This window comes from Amphiura filiformis, chromosome 5 (assembly GCF_039555335.1).
Source record: "Amphiura filiformis chromosome 5, Afil_fr2py, whole genome shotgun sequence".
NCBI classification, from domain to species: Eukaryota; Metazoa; Echinodermata; class Ophiuroidea; order Amphilepidida; family Amphiuridae; genus Amphiura; species Amphiura filiformis.
In genome coordinates this window covers 39,397,617-39,417,556 of record NC_092632.1, presented here as the reverse complement: position 1 = coordinate 39,417,556, position 19,940 = coordinate 39,397,617, and the positions used below count along the sequence as shown (strand labels likewise).

The 19,940-nt window shown below is 37.3% G+C and overlaps 1 protein-coding gene across 1 annotated transcript; it reads right to left on the bottom strand.

Annotated features, from left to right (window-relative positions):
• Positions 1 to 2,485: 2,485 nt before the first annotated feature.
• Positions 2,486 to 8,539, bottom strand: LOC140153104 (optic atrophy 3 protein homolog). The gene is made up of 2 exons (XM_072175734.1): positions 8,338 to 8,539; positions 2,486 to 4,486 (listed from the first exon to the last, which is right to left on the bottom strand). The coding sequence occupies exons 1-2, from the start codon at positions 8,477 to 8,479 to the stop codon at positions 4,110 to 4,112; spliced, it is 519 nt and encodes a 172-aa protein (XP_072031835.1). The 5' UTR covers positions 8,480 to 8,539; the 3' UTR covers positions 2,486 to 4,109.
• Between the last annotated feature and the right edge of the window lie 11,401 nt (positions 8,540 to 19,940).

Sequence of the window (19,940 nt, the reverse complement as noted above, 5' to 3'; positions counted from 1 at the left end):
CGGTAAAATGACGATTTAGGTACACGATAACTCAATAAATACAGCATCTATAGGTAAGCAATTATGCTCATCATAAAAAGCATGATCGACTTAAGAAACGGTTTTCTCATTTTCTTATATTTTGGTCTATTTCCGATTTTGGGCATCATTTTGTGCAAATAGGCGTTTGTGAATTTTATAAAGTTAATTTTGATGCCTTATATGGTCAATAACTCAAAAAATAAGGCCAATATCAAAAAACTAAAAAAACCGTTTTTGGAATGGTGCCTCAAGACTACGAAAAAACACCAAAACCATTTTTGGAAAGAGTGATTTTTTGTTATGATGTACCTAACAAAAATTGCCAAAAATTCACGTTTTTGTGATTTTCTTCATAATTGCTATTTTTACACCAAATCTGTATTTATATTGAGATTCATTGATGTCTTGCCTTTATAAAAATGTATACTTTTATATGTCTTGCGTGAATAATTGCAAAGTTATGGCACTTTTACTACATGCATGTCTGAGAGTACACAGCTGCCTTAATACAGTCTCATGTTAGGCTTGCAATTATGCAGTCATTAAAACCAAAAAGTTTTATCAGATCGTTTATCAGATGCAACATAGCAAGTTGTAAAAGTAAGTTCTAGTAAAAGGTTTAAATCAAAACTTTGTGATAAGTTAAAAATGTTAATAACCCAATTTTCACAATGTACAACTTTGGTCTGAGTGGATCAGATCATGATAGCATATCGCTCATTCTACAAAATCCGGTGCCAATAGCCTTTTTTCCATTCTTTGGTCCACAAACACTTTGTCGAGCATTTAGGGCATCAAATATGTTGTTTTTCTGGTATAACTCAACGAGATCTACACAGACATATATAGTTTTCCATACTTTAAATGCTTTCTTCAGCCTGATTAACCCTTGCAAAGGCTCAAAAATCGCTAAAAATGCGTTTCCACTGCTCAAGTGTCACATCTAACCCTGAATATTTTCTTTGAATAAATGCGATTTCTTTACATATTTGTTGTTTTTTAATTAGATAACGCACCATCATATTGTTTATCAACATTATTTTTTAGTGATTAAAACGTCTTTGTGTAATTCTAAAATAAATTGCACTTTCCACTACAACGCTGTCAGCTACGTTACCCCTTTTTAACACACCTTATTGGAAAGAAGTAAAACAGAGGTATCAATGTAATTTATGGTTTTTGAAAGGAAACACTCATAGGTTTTAAAATCACAGTAAAAATCGTGATGCTGTAGCATTTTTGGCATAGAAATGTTGTAAACATTGAAATTTCGACCGACCATGTTAAGATTGGTGAGCTACGTTATACCAGGATTCTATAGTATGCACTTGTATTACAAGTACTTCCTAATAATATGTGAAAGCTACCAGTGGTCGAACCCCATTTATATTAGAATTAACCGACATAACATTCTAATGTTCGCAAATCACATTAAAAACATTAAAAACCAGTGAACTATGTTACTGTGAGCTACGTTACACACTCTTTTACGCATCTTCAAAACTTCTATGAAATGGTGAAATCTGTTTTACATTTCACTCAAGTGATCTTTAGTTTGCATTTTATGACCTTGGATTGAGTAAAACCATTTTTGTAGTGGGTAACGTAGCTCACATTACATTGAGTTTTAGTGTTAAAAAACATCATGACTTCCTGAAAGAAAAATATGCAAGTGGTGTTGGCAATTTTTTACATCTGAAACTAGTGATACATTTACTCTTAAAAAACACAAAAAGCAGTTCTTTTTGAACAACTTTTATTTTTTCAATTTTTATAGTGGATTGGCACCGGATTTTGTAGAATGAGCGATATACATGTTTGAATAATTTTATGATGAGCAGTGTTGATCAGGTTTGAGTTATAAACGGTTTACCCATCATTTGAATACGATTTAACCTGTATGGCTTCAGTAGCTTGATGGGTAAAAAAATGCTTGTTTCTCAAACCCTCACGCCTAAGTATATGAAAGCCATTCTACCATGTAGCCCTACATGCTGGGCCTTTTATACTACATGTAGGTTAAAAACGCAGTAAATAAAAATCACACGTTATGCATAGCTTAATTTGGTGAAAAAAACGTAGCCTATGGCTATTTTGCGAAAAGGTTGGAGAGATAAACTTTTCAGGGCTCATCATCAGCATTAATTGTGAGGGCACGGTGGCTCAGTGGTTACGGCCTTGGACTCATAATCTGAGAGCTTGCTCGGCGTGCGTGGGTTCGATTCCCGTCCCACCACCGTGTTGCGCCCTTGGGCAAGGCGCTCTGCCTCGCTGGCCTCACCCCACCCAGGTGCACAGGGAAGCTGTTAGGGTAGTCACAGTCGTTGTACTGATGGACCCTGCGCCACTTGTAGGCTGCAAACGTGGTTCCGACATATTCTAATGACGGCGGAATAAATGTAAAGCACTTAGAGGCTGTTTACGGCATAAAGGGCTATATAAATGTCTACATTTATTTATTTATTTAGAAATTTGATCTACTTTTGAGTTAATATTTTTACTGTCAGTAATACTTTCTTTCCTTATCTTTTTTAAAAAGTTACACAACATACATGTATAATACAAGGTAAAAAAAATTAAGTTCACTACAAGAAATTATATGGGACCAAAGGCAACGAGATGCTTTTGTTAATCTATGGAAAAGTTTGTACCATTATCACATAATTTCTAATAACAATCACACATATGTACATGTATTACCCTATTCATTCCAATAAGCGCCCAGGGCACTTTACAAAGTCATTTTGGGTGTGCGCTTATATTTTACCTGGTTTGCCTAATGTTTTTGTAAGGGGCAAGTGCTTTTATTAGAGACAAATTTACCTATGTATTAATAGGGTCCCGAGATGTTGTAGTAGCTTTTCTGATGCAGTAAATGTATTGCAAGGACTTCAAATTACATAGGACTTCAAATCCTCAAGCTATTTCATTGTATCAACGTCTATCAGTCACTTCAACATTAATGGGCCCCATAAAAGCAAATTGAAAATACACTGGGTGGGCGCTTATTGGGGTGTGGGCTGTGGGCGCTTATTGAAACGAATACGGTACATTAAGTATGTTTACTACTGTGTGGGTGTGTGTTATGCTACAATCCTGTATTCCAATCTCTTTGGCATACCCTTAAGGCATATTACTCAAAATGGTTACATTTTCATGATTGAGAATCTCAGCTGCATAATAACCCCATCTTGACTTAAATTATAATCTGTAATCCAATTCTACATACTGTAAAAACTTGATAGTTAGCATGTGCTTCCTATTAGGTGCTTTTGAAAACATGAAATTGTACCAAAGTCCGGTGCTTTATCTACTGAGCTAATGGGTTGAGACACACATTTGCAGGTTTACATGTACTTGTTTGTATAAAACTATTGATGATTTGCTCAAAACCCTTTACACTTTTGTGGATGGGGATCTTCGTGGTTTTTAAAAGGCCTCGATAGTAAGCACATATGCTAACTATCGAGTTTTTATGGTATGGTTGAAATGCATTTCTAGCAAATTTATATACAATATGTATGGATAAATTATAATCACTTTTCAAATGGATGTACATGTGAAAACATTAACATGTCTATAGGTATTAAAATCTTAATTAATCTTACCATGATCCTCCTATTGCGAATAATGTTAACAATTTGGTTTTAAGTAACTTCAACCTTCTACCGGATGTTGATTTGTACCGAAATTCATTATTATGCAATATGCCTATTACCTTGTGGGATGGAATTAAGGTACAAATCGACATCTGTAAAGGTGTAGGCCTATATATTGCCAACAGCAATACAAATTTGTGCACCACCAGATTGTACTAACTAGTTTTTAAACAAATCTGAATTTTCTCTTCTATAGGTTTTAAATAACTGCGAATTAGTTACTGGAAGGCAGCGCACTGTACATTTTGCCTATATGGAACTGAGAAATATCCAGAGGGGTGTAACATACATGTAATTGTATAACAGATTGTGCAACATGCACATATATGCACACACAAAATGGCAAAGCAAATTAAGTACAAAGAAGTGTGACAGCAGCAGTTGTAATATTACAATTTCAGTTTTCACATTGATATTAGTCACGTTACATCACTTTTTGGCATCTTTCTGTTTTTCACCTTGCTGAATTTGTTTAGCATGCTCTTTTCTCCAAGGTTCTGCTAGCACCAATCTCTGAAGCTCTCTCAGTTCAGCACTTTGTTGTTCAAGTTGAAGTCCCATCTGTTCTACTCTCAATTGTAGCTCATCTATATCTTGCAACTGATTTTCTTCTCTTGTGTTTGACTTTTTAGCTTGTCTATAATATTCATAAGCTATTGTGCCAGCACCAACAGAAAAGAGGAAGACTTCACTGATTATGTTTGCTCCAAGTTCTACTGCTGCTTCTTCCTTCAAAGGCTCTACACTTTTTGCTTTCCCAAGTCCAAGACTTCGCATTCTCAAGTTAACATCCAGGAAATGATGAACTGTAAGTGTAATAGACAGAAAATACAAACTTATGAGTAAGTTTTGGAACAATAAGAGAAAATATGCCAAAAAAACGCCATAGATTGTCACAGGTTCATGATATTAGGTGGGAATGACCATCTATACGCCAATCAGATCTGGTCAGCCACCAGAAATCATTCCTTCCATCCTCAGCTCACTTATGGAATCAGGGTTTGGTTTTTGCTGGCAAAGTGGCAAAAAACCTGTTTTTGTCAGTTTTTGTCTGGTTTAAACTGGCTAAAACTGATATCGAGTTAGTCAAATATTAAAAAGTAACACAGAATGTGATCAACTGGAAAGATGCCAAAGTCCTCCAGAAGGAATGTAATTTGGGAGCCTGCCTTATCAGAGAAGCAATTTGGATAAGGAAGAGAGCACTAAACACCATGAACTGATATGAGAGGGCCCGTTACCTTAGACAATCTACTTCTGGGATCTGGTGTGCTCTCTGTTAATGTACAGAAGTTGGATCAAAAACACCACTCTGAAGATGGACGAAACTGTCAGGTCAGTATAAAATATGTTTGGTTTTGACAAAATAAAATGTATATAGTATGAGTTTCTACAAACCTAATAAACCTTTTCAAGCCCTTTTGCAACTTGGCACAGTATTTTAATGAGGGTGAACTTTGCACTTTATAAGAAATACTTCCTACATATGCTTTGCATATTTTTCGGTCTTAGTGTCTTCTAAACACTTACATGTACATGTAAGACAAGGAAAGTTTTTGATGAGCTAGCTATAAAAATTCTGTTATACCGAAAATATAGTATCTAGATCCTGAGAGTATGAACATACTGCGTACACTGCGTAATATCGCAAGTTTAGTGGAATGACACGATTGCGCAATCGATTGTGCACACACAGGAAATGCAGCGCTATACCCAAAGTGAGTGTGGTACAAATGAAGGCGTTGTACGCTTGACACAATTGTCATTGTGTGCCGATTGAGCTCTCGGGATCGAGAAACTATTATCGAGAAACTAGTGTGACAACAGAAAAGTAAAATCATGGGGCAATCCCTTTCAGGTGTGATTCATTACACACATCGTTAATGGAGTAGACTCGGTTATCATCTATCAAAATTGGTTATCATGTCTCAAAAAGAACCAGATGTTGATGCTCGTATTGGCGTATAGTAGTCTGAACAATTAGTCCCAGAATATTCATTTAACTAACATGATCCTGTTCTGAGCCTGAACTGTTTTCAACTGTAAATTTTGTTCATTTTGAACAATTTCTACGAAAAAACGAAGTTTTTAACTCACATTTTAGTGACGTTTCACCACTACACTAGTGGCTTCATCAGACTGGCAACTCATCACAATCACATTGTTACAGTACTGAGTAGTAATCTGTTGACCGCTATCCTGTCAATAGACATCTACATGTATTGGGGGGGGGGGGGTTAGGGACGCCAGGTAACCTCGGTATTTTCTTGTCATCCTAACTCTAACCCCCAGGGGGGTAACTCCCATTGTGGCCTGTACACCATCCACGATAATAAAAACGCGTAAAAAGGTAGGCACGATAGGGTAGGCACGATACGCGCGTATCGTGTTTGGGTGTCAAATATATGAAAATTGGAAAAAAGAGTACCGTAGCAAAATTGCAATGTGCTAAAAAAATACGCAAAAAAGGGTACCCGGTATGTAAAAATGCTGATGCTAATGTTGATGCAAGGAATCAAATCCCTGTTTAGGGTGTGACAACAGGCACATGTTATCTGTTTAGGGTATCATTTTTTAGCCAAGGGTTAAATCCTTGTTTAGGGTGCTTTTCAAAAGGTGATTATCGTGGATGGTGCCATGGTGTACAGGCCACAATGGGAGTGATCCCCCTTGGCCCTAACCCCCCAATACATGTAGATGTCATATTGACAGGATAGCGGTCAACAGATTACTACTCAGTACTGTAACAACAATAGGTTGCCTGGGTCCTGCAGCCGCTTTTCTGCTTTGTACAGTGTTATGTTTCATGAGTTCATTGATTTCCAACTAGATTTCAATAACAATGGACGTGAACCTATCGAGTATCGAGTGGCTAGACTTCTCGAGTTTGTCAAGAGTATTAAAAATTTAGTTCATGATAAATTTAAACTTACATGCATGCAATGCCATGCCATGATTGATCATGATATACCGGTAGTCATGCAGACATCCCGGCCCCCGCACTCCGTGCATCCGCAGGTATTCATGCTTGTCGCCTGTCGGTGAACTTTAAAAACACCCCCTTTTGCATCTCATTTCGCGAAGTTTTTACGGGAAAAACACCCCTTTTTTTAGCGATTTCACGAATTATTTGCCCTTCGACAATACCCTATTTTCGCTAAAACGCGAACGATATTTCTAATTTTCCCTTTTCTGGCAGAAACGCGTAGGCTGCTCGATGAAAATACCCTTTCTTTTAATTTCGCGAATACGTGGTTTGAAAAAACACCCCTTTTTTGCATGTTTTGTGTGTTTCGCGAATCGTGTTTCTTCATTTGAAAACACCCCTTATTTCGCGAAATTTTCGACGAGCATGAATACCCGCGGATGCACGGAGTGCAAGGGCCGGGGCAGACATGCATGCTTGATTGATAAGTAACTGTAACTTAGCTTAGTAACTGTAAGGCTAACAGTAAGCTTAGACTGCCTAACTAGCCTGTATCTCGTTTCGGCCAAAGAACGTCTGTAATACATACCTGTTTTTAATGACTTTGCAACAATGTTTCTATTGTCAGCAATAACAGCTTGCATTCACACTTTTGAGTTTATATGGTGAATTTTCGTACACATCATAAATAAGTGAAATCAGAATATCCTGAAAGGAATTTAGGTAAAGAATTCAACGACACTGACCTCGCAGCAGCTAATGTTTTCATGTAAACATGGCGTCATTAAACATTTTTAGCCTACGTTTCGTATCCTACTACCGGATCGTTGAAACAACAAAACCTCAATCCCCGGCCTCATTCACGAATTCACTCACCTTCCTACACCACCAGTTGAAATAAAACTCGAAACATCCCGTGTTATTCCTCAAAACTACATGCACCTTCATTAATAACAAATTGAAATCCTAGTAGAAATCCGTTATCGAAAATTGTTTGATATAAAACGTCACCAAAAGTAATTTTTCTGAAGAGTAGATACCGCGTGTCAAAATGGCGGCCGCAGTCGCATCCCCCAGCTTTGTACGTGTACCCAGGTCACGGTATGTCTACGTGACGAACAGTCAAGGTCAGAGAACAGCGCAACCTGTCTGCTGTAATATAATGGCTCCGCCCAATGAACGGCGCTGTCAATCATCCTTATTGCCTTTGTCGAACAGACTTTTACGCAGGTAAGAGCTCACGCTGTCCTCACTTTTAGGATCGACGAGCGTCAGGCCGACACAAGCTGGTTGTGTAGGAGACTATCATCGTGATGCCCACGTTGCAACCATTGGATTACGGAAGAAATATTCATACCAGGACTGAAGCAAATGTGGCCATTTCTATGTTTGTACCGGGCATGTACCGGCCATTTTTCAACACGAGCTAGCGGAAAATACTGCAAATTCGTCCAAGGTAAGCAAAGGGTTGGGGATCGCATTTTTAACTTTGACTAAACTGTTTCGGAGTTAAGGCACGCTAAAAGTAGACCATTTCGGGGGCTGTATTTGGTGTACATACATGTGACGTTTTGAACAGAGTAAAAAACGACCACTTATTCGCTATTGCTGAAGTATACCCGCCGAATCATGTACCAATACACAAGGTATTGGTACATGAGATCAGGTATACAGTAAGCTTACATGATCAATGCAAGTACAGTGGCAGTGCATACTAAATTTACTACTTACAATTTGCTATTCGCATGCAGATATGTTGGCGTAAAAACGGTGAATTTTTTGCAGCTGCTGCAATTTGTTTGGCTATAGGCTTGCTAATTTGCTTAAATGCCAAAATACCTAGTTTAACAACAGGAAAAGCAGCCACAACCATTGTGAAAAATGTGTTTATTCACGCTTTTCTTCGGAAATGATGAAATTTTGGTAAATCCCACTACAGACAGCTCGTAGTCAATCTCTTGGGCATGCAAATGATACCGGTAAAATATGATGTGGAATGTGTAGTTTATGGGACAGGCTCTGGAAAAGAGACTGTAATAAACAAAAACAAAAAAAAGTTTATGACCTTTTGATCTTCTTTCGAGTCGTCTTTTCTGCAGCTTTCGAGCTTCTTTTGACAAAATACTGAATATGATGTGGTAAATGCCAGCTAACGTTTTATAGGGGCCAGGGGTGGTACAATAAATTATGTGTACTGATTTGTAATGATGTTTTGTTTTTGTTTGTTTTTCGGGGTGGAGGAAAAGGAGCCCAGCATTTTTGTCACTGTCTGAGGACTCCGGTTGAATTTTGAAACGTGAACGGGAACTTGAAGTTGAAAGGTTTAATTTAATACCATCTTTTCAATTTAATGAGGCTGGCCCTGATGGGAGGGTAAAATTCCAATCAAGGATAGGGGAAGGTGGGGCATAACGGACCCCCGGGGCAAAACGGACCCACGGGAAAAATAGGCCTTGGCAATACTGTCGTCTATGCAAATTATATCGAGGAACACAAGTATGGCCACCCAGATTTACAACAAAAATTTGATCTGAAACAATCTACTGACATCCGAGCAAGATCGAGTCAAAAAATTACAACCTGTCTGACGTAAGATATGCAGATGTTTAATGTACTGAAATTTTACTTCATTAATATCGGATTCTTAAATAATTGTGTATATGTAAACACTAAGGTACTAGCTTTGAGCTGTATGTACTGCATGGGCTATATGCTACAATGTATTATGCATGCAACCTATTCCTAAAAAATGGGGTATGGGGCAAAACGGAACCCCTAGTGTGGGGCATAACGGAACAGGGTTCCGTTTGCCCCAGGCGTTGTCCCACAGATGGGTTCCGTTTTGCCCCAATTGTACATAACTTGTATTCACTCAAGGAAATGTAGGCGTTATCTAGGGGCCTACTCGAGCATGGTAAACACTTCGCTGAAACATAGACATATTAAACTAGGCCTACAGATAGAATTAATGATTAAAAGTTAACTTACTCCACAGAGATGGGTAGGCCTACTTAATATTTCTTTCTAATCAAATATTGGTCATACATATTATAGGCCTACTAGGTCTATAAGAAGTTAACCACTCACTCCACAGAGATGGTAGGCCCACTTAATATTGTAACTGAATATAGGCCTACATATAACTAGGCCTAGGGCCTACCGATGGAACTACTGATATAAGTTTACACCCAGGGTGCCGTTTTGCCCCATAGGGGGGGTTCCGTTTGCCCCGATAGTGGGGCAAAACGGATTTATTTTTTGAAAATATTTCTTCATTTTTATAAAAACTGTAAGATTCAAGTTATATTGGTTAATGGTATATTAAAGTTAAATACAATCTTCAACTGAACATATAATTTTTACAGTCATATTACTTATGGTGACGTCACAGAGCATCCTTGAAGTTAAGTGTTCCGTTATGCCCCACCTTCCCCTACTAAAAATTTCAAGTTGGGGGGAAGACATTTTTGACTAGCCGAAAGGAGGGGCAAGCAATTTTTGGCAAGTCGAAAAGCCGGGGGCACTCACATGTGAAGGTGGTACGGGTATGTGCGGCAGTCAAGGGTCCCTTTTTCAGGCTCTCCGGCAGTTCCTTAAGCCCCACATTTGGATCTGCTCCAGTTCTTCGAGCCTCAAACTCTGAGCTCTTTAAGCTCAAATTTGGAAATCATAATTTAGAAATTTTTAGCTCAAGGGTCAAAACCAAAAAACAAGCAATTCAGCGAAAATCCTGTCGCAAACATTCAACTTAATATATTGTACCAATGTGGATCGTAGGCCTAATATAAGGAAATGATCTTGGAATATCTTAAACACATAACAGGCTATAATATTTAATTATTCAAATTGTATTATTTTGGAAGTGGCGATGTTTCGAAGTTGGCTGAGTGGTCAAAACCCCTATGTCGCAAATCATGAACTTCACATATTTGTGTAATGTGCTTAAAATGAACACAATGAATAAGCCTTGAAATAGTATTAAAATGTAATTTATAGTGTATTCCTACAAGGAAAAAACCATCCCTAAATTGTAAAAGATGATTTATTTACAATTGAAATTTGTCGCAATACTCCGTGTAACCTACGTACGTTACATTGACATGTTATCTAACCCTTGATAACCTTTTTATCAATTTAGGTATCATGTTTTGCCTTTTTAATGTCAAATTAATAGCGTGAAAATAAAATGTATGACTGAAAATGTAATGTGGGTATCCATTTTAGAGAAAAGCAAGACAAAGTACCATGAACTATGACCGTAGGTATGGTTAAGGAAAGTAACCTACGTTACCAATTTTCTGAAAATCAAACGAATATATACCTGGTAGGTAGTAAACATTAGCACATGATACCCAGATAAAAGTGAAATAATTTTGTTGCACTGCTATCATTAACAGAACATGTGGAAATTTTAGAAGTTTAAATGAAACATCCGTTACTGAAACATACATTACCGGTAGGCTTCCAGTATTTGTACGACCATAATTAAATTTAAGAAAATCACATCAGACTCTGCCTGCATGTAATTTTTGGTCCGTCTAGCGCCCCCTTGCACGGCTAGCAATGTATAACATTTTTATTTTTTTGAGTTCTATGAGTATGTAAACGATTTGTAACATACGTTACGTAACATAAGTACGCACTATTGTCACAATCATTGACAATAAAGCCATTTTCATCCCTCAAAATGTGTAACGGGGGTTGGCAATGACTTTTTGGCACATCAAAGGGGGTAAAGATTTTTGGCACAGGCAAAGGGTGTGGGAGCAATATTTGGCACTTGTACCAATGAGAATTAACCACCCCAGGGTACACATCATTATTGTACAGCGGCTTAGTGAGTTGTTTGCATGTTTCTCTTGTATATGTTTGTTTGTGGGCGGGCTGAGTAAAATTTCTGATTTGTATCCCAAATTTGTATTCATATTATGTAAATAGTGTAACACACATGTATCATTCCCGGGGTATCATTTGTCCTCAGGCTTAAAATTCTAGGACGGGGGAGGGGCTAAGCTTAAAATTCCAGCGGGGCTGGGGGGCTCCCCCAGGGGGCCACTTGTATTTCATGGTGGACATCATGCTCGGGTACAAAAACAAGTAAAAAGGGTTGTTTTTCAACATTGGGCAAGTACAGCGCTGTACCTGTTTAGGGTGTCAAAAACACCAAAAATCAGGAAAAAGGGTATACTTTTCCAAGCAAAATACTGGCTTAGGGTATCAAAGTTTAATGGCAAAATAAAAAAGGGTGAAATAGGCTATGTTTGGCTTCTATCAGAACACATCGTATGGTAAAACATTAAGAAACATCAAACTACGTAAACAAGAACCTGAACATGCATTTTTACTTTCTTAGTAATGGCAAATACTTGCTTAGGGTATGTTTTGCATGCGCTGAGTAATACTCGTTTAGGGTGAGTTTCGAGAGTCCATACCTGAGCATGGTGTCCATCACGTAATGTAAGTGCCCCCTCACTTCGGGGCTCTCTATTGGGTGAAAAAGGGGTCATTGGGTGGGTAACATGAAAAATCAGGGTCATTTGGTATAATTTTGTTTAAAATGGTCATTTGGTATAAAATTTTGATAAAAGCTGAAATAAAAGAAGTTTCTATATTATTTTGATGACGAAATGATTCTAGAAGAAAGGGGGGAGGATGTGGCATTTTTTTAGGTGCTATGAGGTTAGTAAAGATTGTTTGATTTTCGTGAAAGTTGGTAGATGGTTGGATTTTCATTGGTACTAATACTTGAAAAAATGTAGGAAATATTTTAACAATCATTTCAGGATCACCAGGGGTCATCTGAGGTCAAATTAGTACAGATTTTTGAATTTCCTTCACAGAATTGCTGATAATTTACAGATCTGACATCAATTTATTTGCTTTCTACAGAAGATAGCATCAGCTATAGTGTTTAAAAGCATAATACACATGAGTGGGGTTGACTGGAAAGGTGGTATGGGGTGTGCAGCGGTCAAGAGTCCCATTTTCTGTCTCCCTAGCAGTGCCCCTTTGACCACATTTGAGAAAGACTCTTAAATTGCAGCTCTTTAGCTACTTTTAGACCCAAAAATAATGTTGAAATTTCATTTCATAAACCTAGTAAAGTCCGTTCTCAGTTCCCAAAATTTGGCGTTCAAAAAGAAATCATAACTCTAGAACAAATTAAAGCTCTTTTATATGCATTAACCCCATTTTTAGGTCGTGAAGGAAAAGATCTTAATGGCATCACATTAAGTCATGTGTCCATCCGTCTGTGTTCTGTCAACAATTTAAGGGTTTAGAAGTTAATTGGTCTCATATGAACTGTTCATTTGTTTAACCGGTCGGTCCGGGCGGACACACATTTGGGTCCTGATGCACCTGTAAATAGGCTGAAAATACCAAATCTGGTACGTCTTGTATGAACAATTCACATCCAATTGCAACCATACTGGAGCCAAAGTTGCATTATGGGAACTTTTATGTAAAACTGTTGTTCAACATCACATATATATTGAGATCAAAGGTTATTTGAGGTCAACTTGTAAATTTGGCCGAAATTTTTTTTAAATGTGAACAAATATTTCACATGAATATTTACTATGCATATCTTCGGACAACCTATGGGGACTGCCACCCTTATATTTTTTGTTGATGTTATTTTGTTTTATTTTTGTTTTACTTGTTTGTTTAAATATTTAATTCATTTGTGTATTATAAAATAGGTAAACACTGCTGATTCAATGCCTGATTATAATTTACTTTTGATAAATGTCAACATAACCCAAGGCTGGTCCATCAGTGTAATTAATTGCTGATCAGAATGTTTGGGCGATATCTGAATTCCAGCTGTTACCTACCAATAATGATTATCTATATCATACTCAGTGTTGCATTATATTTTCATATGGTTCATTTCACTGCATCTTTACATCATGACACCTAGATAGATAAAATTATTTGTGTCTCAAAGTTGCGAGTGTTTATGCTGCTCTTTTAAATTTAAACGTCCAATTTTTCAATTTTGATGATAAAGATTTCATCAACAAATGACAATGCAAGGTAATTTGCAGATTGACACATTCAATTATGTGATTTATAGAAAATCGTTGCTCTTTTTATCACTAAGGTTAGAGGTTGAAATTTTACTTATTTTCAGAAATTTACTTATTTAGCGATATTTTGTTTTGGCCATATGTCTTTGGATCTTTAACTTTAATTTTAAGTTTGAAAATTATTGGTTTTTGCATCAGAAGCTTTGTATTTAATCATGGTACAAAATGCAGCCTTTGGTCCGATTTCTTGAAGCTTGGCTATCAGCTTCCTAAGCCAACAAGCCCCGGCAACAAACTAGCCTCAGGCCTTGCCGTTTGAGGCGAGCGATCGCTCTCGCTCACCCCTGCTCGCCCAAACCCCAGGGGGGCCACTGGTCATTGACCAGGGGGTATCATGCGTGGCCAAAGATTCAAGTAAAAAGGGTCTTTTTTCATGATCAGACACTGTACTTATGTATCGTGAATAGGGTATCTAAAACAAGGAAATTTGAGAAAAAGGGTATACCTTGTACAATAAATCAGTGTTTAGGGTCCTTTGAGACAAATGTAGTATGTAATAAAGGTTAAAAGTTATGAACTTTTGAATTTGTGTTTTCCCAGTTATCATGAAGGGTTTTAGAGTCAAAATATGACTGATTTACTTGCTTCTAATGGGGGCAAAAATAATGTCATTACTTATTTAGGGTATGAAATTGCACTTGTCATACTTGTTTAGGGTTGCATTTTCAGACCTCGTAAATACTTGTTTAGGGTGCTATTTGAAACTTCGTGGCCACGCATGATACCCCCTTGTCAATGACCAGTGCCCCCGGGCCCAAACTCAATTTCTAGCGAGCGATTTTCCACTCACCATAGACAATAAATATCGCTTGCTGCGAATCACTCAAATTGAATCTAAATTACATTCAAGTTTTGGCACTTCCAATGTATTCAATTTATCGTAATAAACAAGTCTTGATTTCTGAAAGACAGGATATCAGCAGTGCGTAAGTGTGTCATACTGATTGCTCTTTCAGACCTAGAGAGTGATTCGACCACTAGCGAGTGATTCGACCACTAGCGAGTGATTCGACCACTAGCGAGTGATTCGACCACTAGCGAGTGATTCGATTACTCGCCTAGCATCAAGGTAGCGAGTGATTGACCACTCGCCTTTGAAATCTAGACGGCAAGGCCTGTAGCCCTACCAATGTGGATCCATTTGATTGATTTATCTTTCCAGGTGATGTACACTTATGATATGAAATTGCAAGCACTGGTATATAGGACTAATTGGGATTAAGCCTGATCACTAGCCACACTGCAAGAAACTGGCCCAAAGAGATCAGACACTAGACCAAAATCACAATTTACATGACTGATTAGAAGAGATCACTGAACAGATTTCCATCTTTGTTTTTAAATATCTGTGCAACTGTGCAGCATCCCCCATTGCCCCCCTCCCCTTGGCTATGCCACTGGATGACCCCCTGCATTTAGCATCGATCTCTTGAAGACATGTATTCAGGGGTACCATTAGGTCATTGGATACCCCAGCAAACACAAAACGTTTTCGACATCATTCGCAAAAGGTTATCAAAGGTTGTCAGAAAACGTTTCAATGTCGGGTTATATAAAGGGTACATTAATGGTTTAAAACGTTTTCAAAACATTAAATAACATTTGTTGGTAATCTACTGCACAGCAAACACAAATGTTTTACAGAAAACATTTAAATGTCGGGTTATATAAAGGGTATAAAAACGTTTTAATGACATTCCAAAAACATTTTTGAAAACGTGGTACAAATCATTCTAAACAGAATGTTATTTTGGGGTTGAAAAAATATTTTGCAAAAAATGTTTGCCCCAAATATTTACAATAAGTTTTTAAAATGTTTTCACGACCTTTATATAACCCGACATTTAAATGTTATTAAAACGTTTTGTAAAAAACATTTTAAGAACATTTCTGTGTTTGCTGGGTGCAAATATTTTAACATAATGTTATTTAAGTGTTGACAAAATATTTGGCCAAAAATGTTTGCAAAAATAGTTTACAATAACATTTCGAAAACATTTTAAAAATATTGTTGTAGCGTGTTTTCATACAAAACGTTTTAAAACGTTTTCATGACCTTTATATAACCCGACATTTTAATAACCAAAGCCCAAAATATAACTTATTTAAAACGTTTTAAAAACGTTTTTGTGTTTGCTGGGACCCTATCGAATTACCTTGCATTTACAGTGTGACATGAAATGTTGTTATTTTATAAAGAACAACTTTTGAATTTTGATCAACCTATGTACAGATAGGGCATAATATAATTTGGACAGAACCTATTATGAACAGTATACAAATATTAACTGTCTATGAGTGTGATGGTGAAATATAATCACGAGGTGAAAGATGGATTGTTCCATTCCACGAGCGGGCGGCGAGTGGAATGGAACAATACATCTTTCACCGAGTGATTATATTTCACCATTACACAAATTTAAGACAGTTAATATTTGTTTTATATCACTCATGCATAAATTCTATTACTAAAATACTATTTAAGGTAGGAAATACATTTTTCATCAACATCATACCATGTTTTGCCGTGATATACTTCTCATTCTGTTGTCTACTCCATAACTAAATCGGCGAGTCCAAGAGTCATCATTGCGCTTTGCGCAGGCGCACTCACGCCAGAGCACATGATGGTAAAGACTATCACACGGAGAGGGTGATAGTAAAAATGGCAAATGGTAATCAACCAATGAAATGTCTAGAATTTATGTATGAGTGATATAAAACCTGCTAACGGATCCAGGGAATAGAGCCTTAAAAATGCTTTGAAAAGCAGATATGAAAATACCACAAGGAACTTTCTAGATTATACCACACACCATGCATATGAGAAATTGAAAGATATTGTATTCTTTTAAAGCCATAATGTGTGATTTGCTTCACAGCCAGTGGTGGTGCCAGAATTTTTTTTTCTGGGGGACAAAAGGGGGGAAGAACCTCTGGCTGGGGGGGCATTTTCAATTTTACTCGGATTTCTACTTTTTGCATAATTATAATGCCCAGTGGTGTACTAAAATACCATGTAAAAGACTTGAAGTGCTTTAATAACAGTAAAATTATTATATTAAAACCGGGAAGACCCGGTTTTATTCAGAGTTCACCGATCGAATGCTTGCTAACATGTCCCGTGGATGTCAGCTTATGTGTACACACGTCGAGCGAGATGCTTTGTGCAGTATTACATATAATACAATCGGCGAGCATAGTACACGCATTGTAGGCGCTAGAATGAAATCACAATTTTCTTTGTTATACCTCATTTGTTTAGCTCGAAATTAAAAGGGGATATGTGATCAGTGAAAACAAACATTTTTAAATAGGAACCTATTCTTTATGCAAATCACACGTTATTGCTTTAACTTTATTTTTAGCTATCTTGAGTATATAGATAGCAAGCTTCTCGAACTTTGATAAAAGGTATTTCCCCTCACACCAATAGACCTTTTTTATTTGGTTCTAATTCACAAAATTGAAGAAACCGATTATATCAACTTTTCTACTATCTTCAGTTTAATGGTATGAAAATACTAAAATAAACTTTCTTGATCATCCCCCATTTGAGAATAATATAGTATGCCTTTTCAATTTTCATTTTTACTATAACAAGCTTCTTAATTAGAGGTTTCCAAAAAAGTTTGTATAAAAGGTATGAAAATACCAAAATAAACTCTCTTTGGTCACACCCCCACACACACCCACCCCCACCCCCACACATACCCCACCCTACCCCCAACATTTCTCCTCACACCAAAAAAACCATTTTGTCAGTTTTAATTCAAGAAATTTGAGGAAACCAATTATAAATGCTTCTTATTTTAATTTTATCTGCTATCTTCAGTAGACAGCAAGGAGTTTTCCAAATGAGTGAAAATACCAAAATATTTCTTGTTCCTGAGAAATTGAAAAAGACATGCAGCACACAAATTGTCCATTTTATGTCTAGTCCAACTTCGAGAAATCAAAAATAGACCTCTCCCTTTTATCAGAACTTTATTCATTTCAGAAATTTGAAATTGAACTTTTCCCTTTTATGAAAGGGAACTTTATTCATTTTAGAATAAAATAAAGTTAAAAACATTTTTATTACAAACCGGAAAGGAATTAAGTAGGTACTAAATCCCCAGGACTAAATCTGCAATGTACCTCATCCATTTACCCTACACCAGAACATATTTCAACATGGAATAAAGGACATTTTATTCCTACCTTTTACCCCTACACCCTCCCCCACAAATGTATGAAAATATCAAAAAAATCTATTCCCTGGATCTTTTAGCAGGTTCTATTCATTCCTGTCTCTTTTTTCAAAATCTTTTTTCCTAGTCTAACTTTCGGGGTCCCAAAAGCCCTAGGTCCAGGTCTATCTGGCCCAATGGTAAAGCTGGCCCTGAACCTGCTTGTGATACTGATAAGACTGATAATAAGGGAGCTAGGAAAGATCACATTTTGTGCTCTGAATTCGCTGAACTGACTCTAGCAATTGAATGCCATTTTGTTCATTTTGCCAATTTTTTTATAGTGCCGTGAATATTTTGTGAAAAAAAATCAATAAGATTATTATTTATGAAACTGGTACTAGTACATTGTTTCCCGGTACCCCAGGTCAACATAAAAAGTGGTAACCATGTGTGTTCTAAATTTCGCGGAAAAGGGGTATTTTGTTGACTGAAATCGCGGACCGCGAAATCACGAAAAAAAGGGGGGTATTCTGAGCATTGTCTCCGCGAAATTGTAAAAAAAGGGTATTTCACAGGTTCGCTCGATCGATGTCTTCAGCCCGAGTCTTCAGCCTCCATCCTCTGGCATTTCATTGATTCCGCCCTCAATCGTCTGGCGAGAGCGTCAGAAGGCAGCTTTTTACTATTGGCACGGCGGTTTCCGATATAGTTGTCTAGTGGGTGTTGCACGTATGCTCCCGCACGTTTTGAAGAGAGCTGAATGAGCGACGCGAACATCGATGGTGTCAGATGTAACCGTTTTGGCTGCCGTATACACTTTTCTATGTGGTGAATTGAAAACATTGCGGGAAACATTGGCAGTGATTGGAGCGAATTCTACGACCGACCGAGTGATATTTTTCCTTGGTTTTTAATTCTGTTCGAATTCTGATGCATGTAAGTTTTGGGTGTTGCACATATGCTCCCGCACGTTAATAACACAGGATCATCTGGGAGTACAACAGACACAAAATAATGTTCATACTTGCACTTAATATATTAAAATATTTGGAGTCATTGAAAAGGGGTGTCTGGAAATCTTCTCATTGAAAACCTTGAAAAAGGGGGTATTTTTTACCCTGATTTTGTCAGTGATTTGGCAAAAAAGGGGGTAAAATCAATGAAAAATCAGTGAAAAGGGGGGTTTTGAAAAAAGGAAGAACACACATGGTTACCACTTTTTATGTTGACCTGGGGTACCGGGCATTGTTTCTCTTTTATCATGATTTCAACTGTTACATATTCCATCATCCAATGAAAATGTCAATTTAAACAGTTGAAGGGTCCTTTACTAGGTAAATGGTGCATTAACTTTGGAGTGCGTAAGGGGAGTTTGTATGGGAATTCATTGAAATCAGGGGCATCATTATCCGAGGAGGTACTTTATATTTTTTATGTTGAATAGTATGAAAAGTTTCAGCACATACACACTAAAAACTACGGGGTTATATTTTCCGTGGTCATTTTGAATTGACCACGTTTGGGGTTGTTTTGACCCTTCAAGGGGGTTGTACTGTTTTAATTTGACCACATTCACGAGGTCATTTTAGCCACGACGAGCGTGGTCAAAAACTTAGTGGTCATTTTGCTGATACCGTCGCGCATTGATATCAGTTTCAATCTTCCGCTTTGAAAATCTCAATCATAAATGAGTTTAAACATGAGCTGCAATTAATGTTTGTTGATTAATAAATAAAACTAATTTTTGACCGAAGTTACCCAATGTGTCAACTTTATAATGACTTGCATTTGAACTATTTGCACACACGGTGTGCATCGGCTCACGTGGTCACATCAGCGCCATATTTGTTCTGATTGTGCAGCTCAGCGGATTGTCGTGTGTGCTTGTCTGCATGATGGAATATGAAAAGTTAGTTGAAAAGTGAGACTGCAAGGATGCATAGACCCTTGTCTATGCACGCAGATTCATTCCAATTTCATGCTGTCGTAGCTGGTGTCTTCGCTGCAGTTGTTATAAGCTTATATCATGTAAGCTTATAATACGTGAACTGTCATAGGCGATGAC

Bases quoted from the DNA above. Each gene is read 5' to 3' on its own strand.
- LOC140153104 (XM_072175734.1), bottom strand. From the start codon at position 8,479: ATGGTTGTGGCTGCTTTTCCTGTTGTTAAACTAGGTATTTTGGCATTT. The intron at 4,487-8,337 runs GTAAGTAGTAAA...TTACACTTACAG, and splicing joins CTGCATGCGAATAGCAAATT to TTCATCATTTCCTGGATGTT.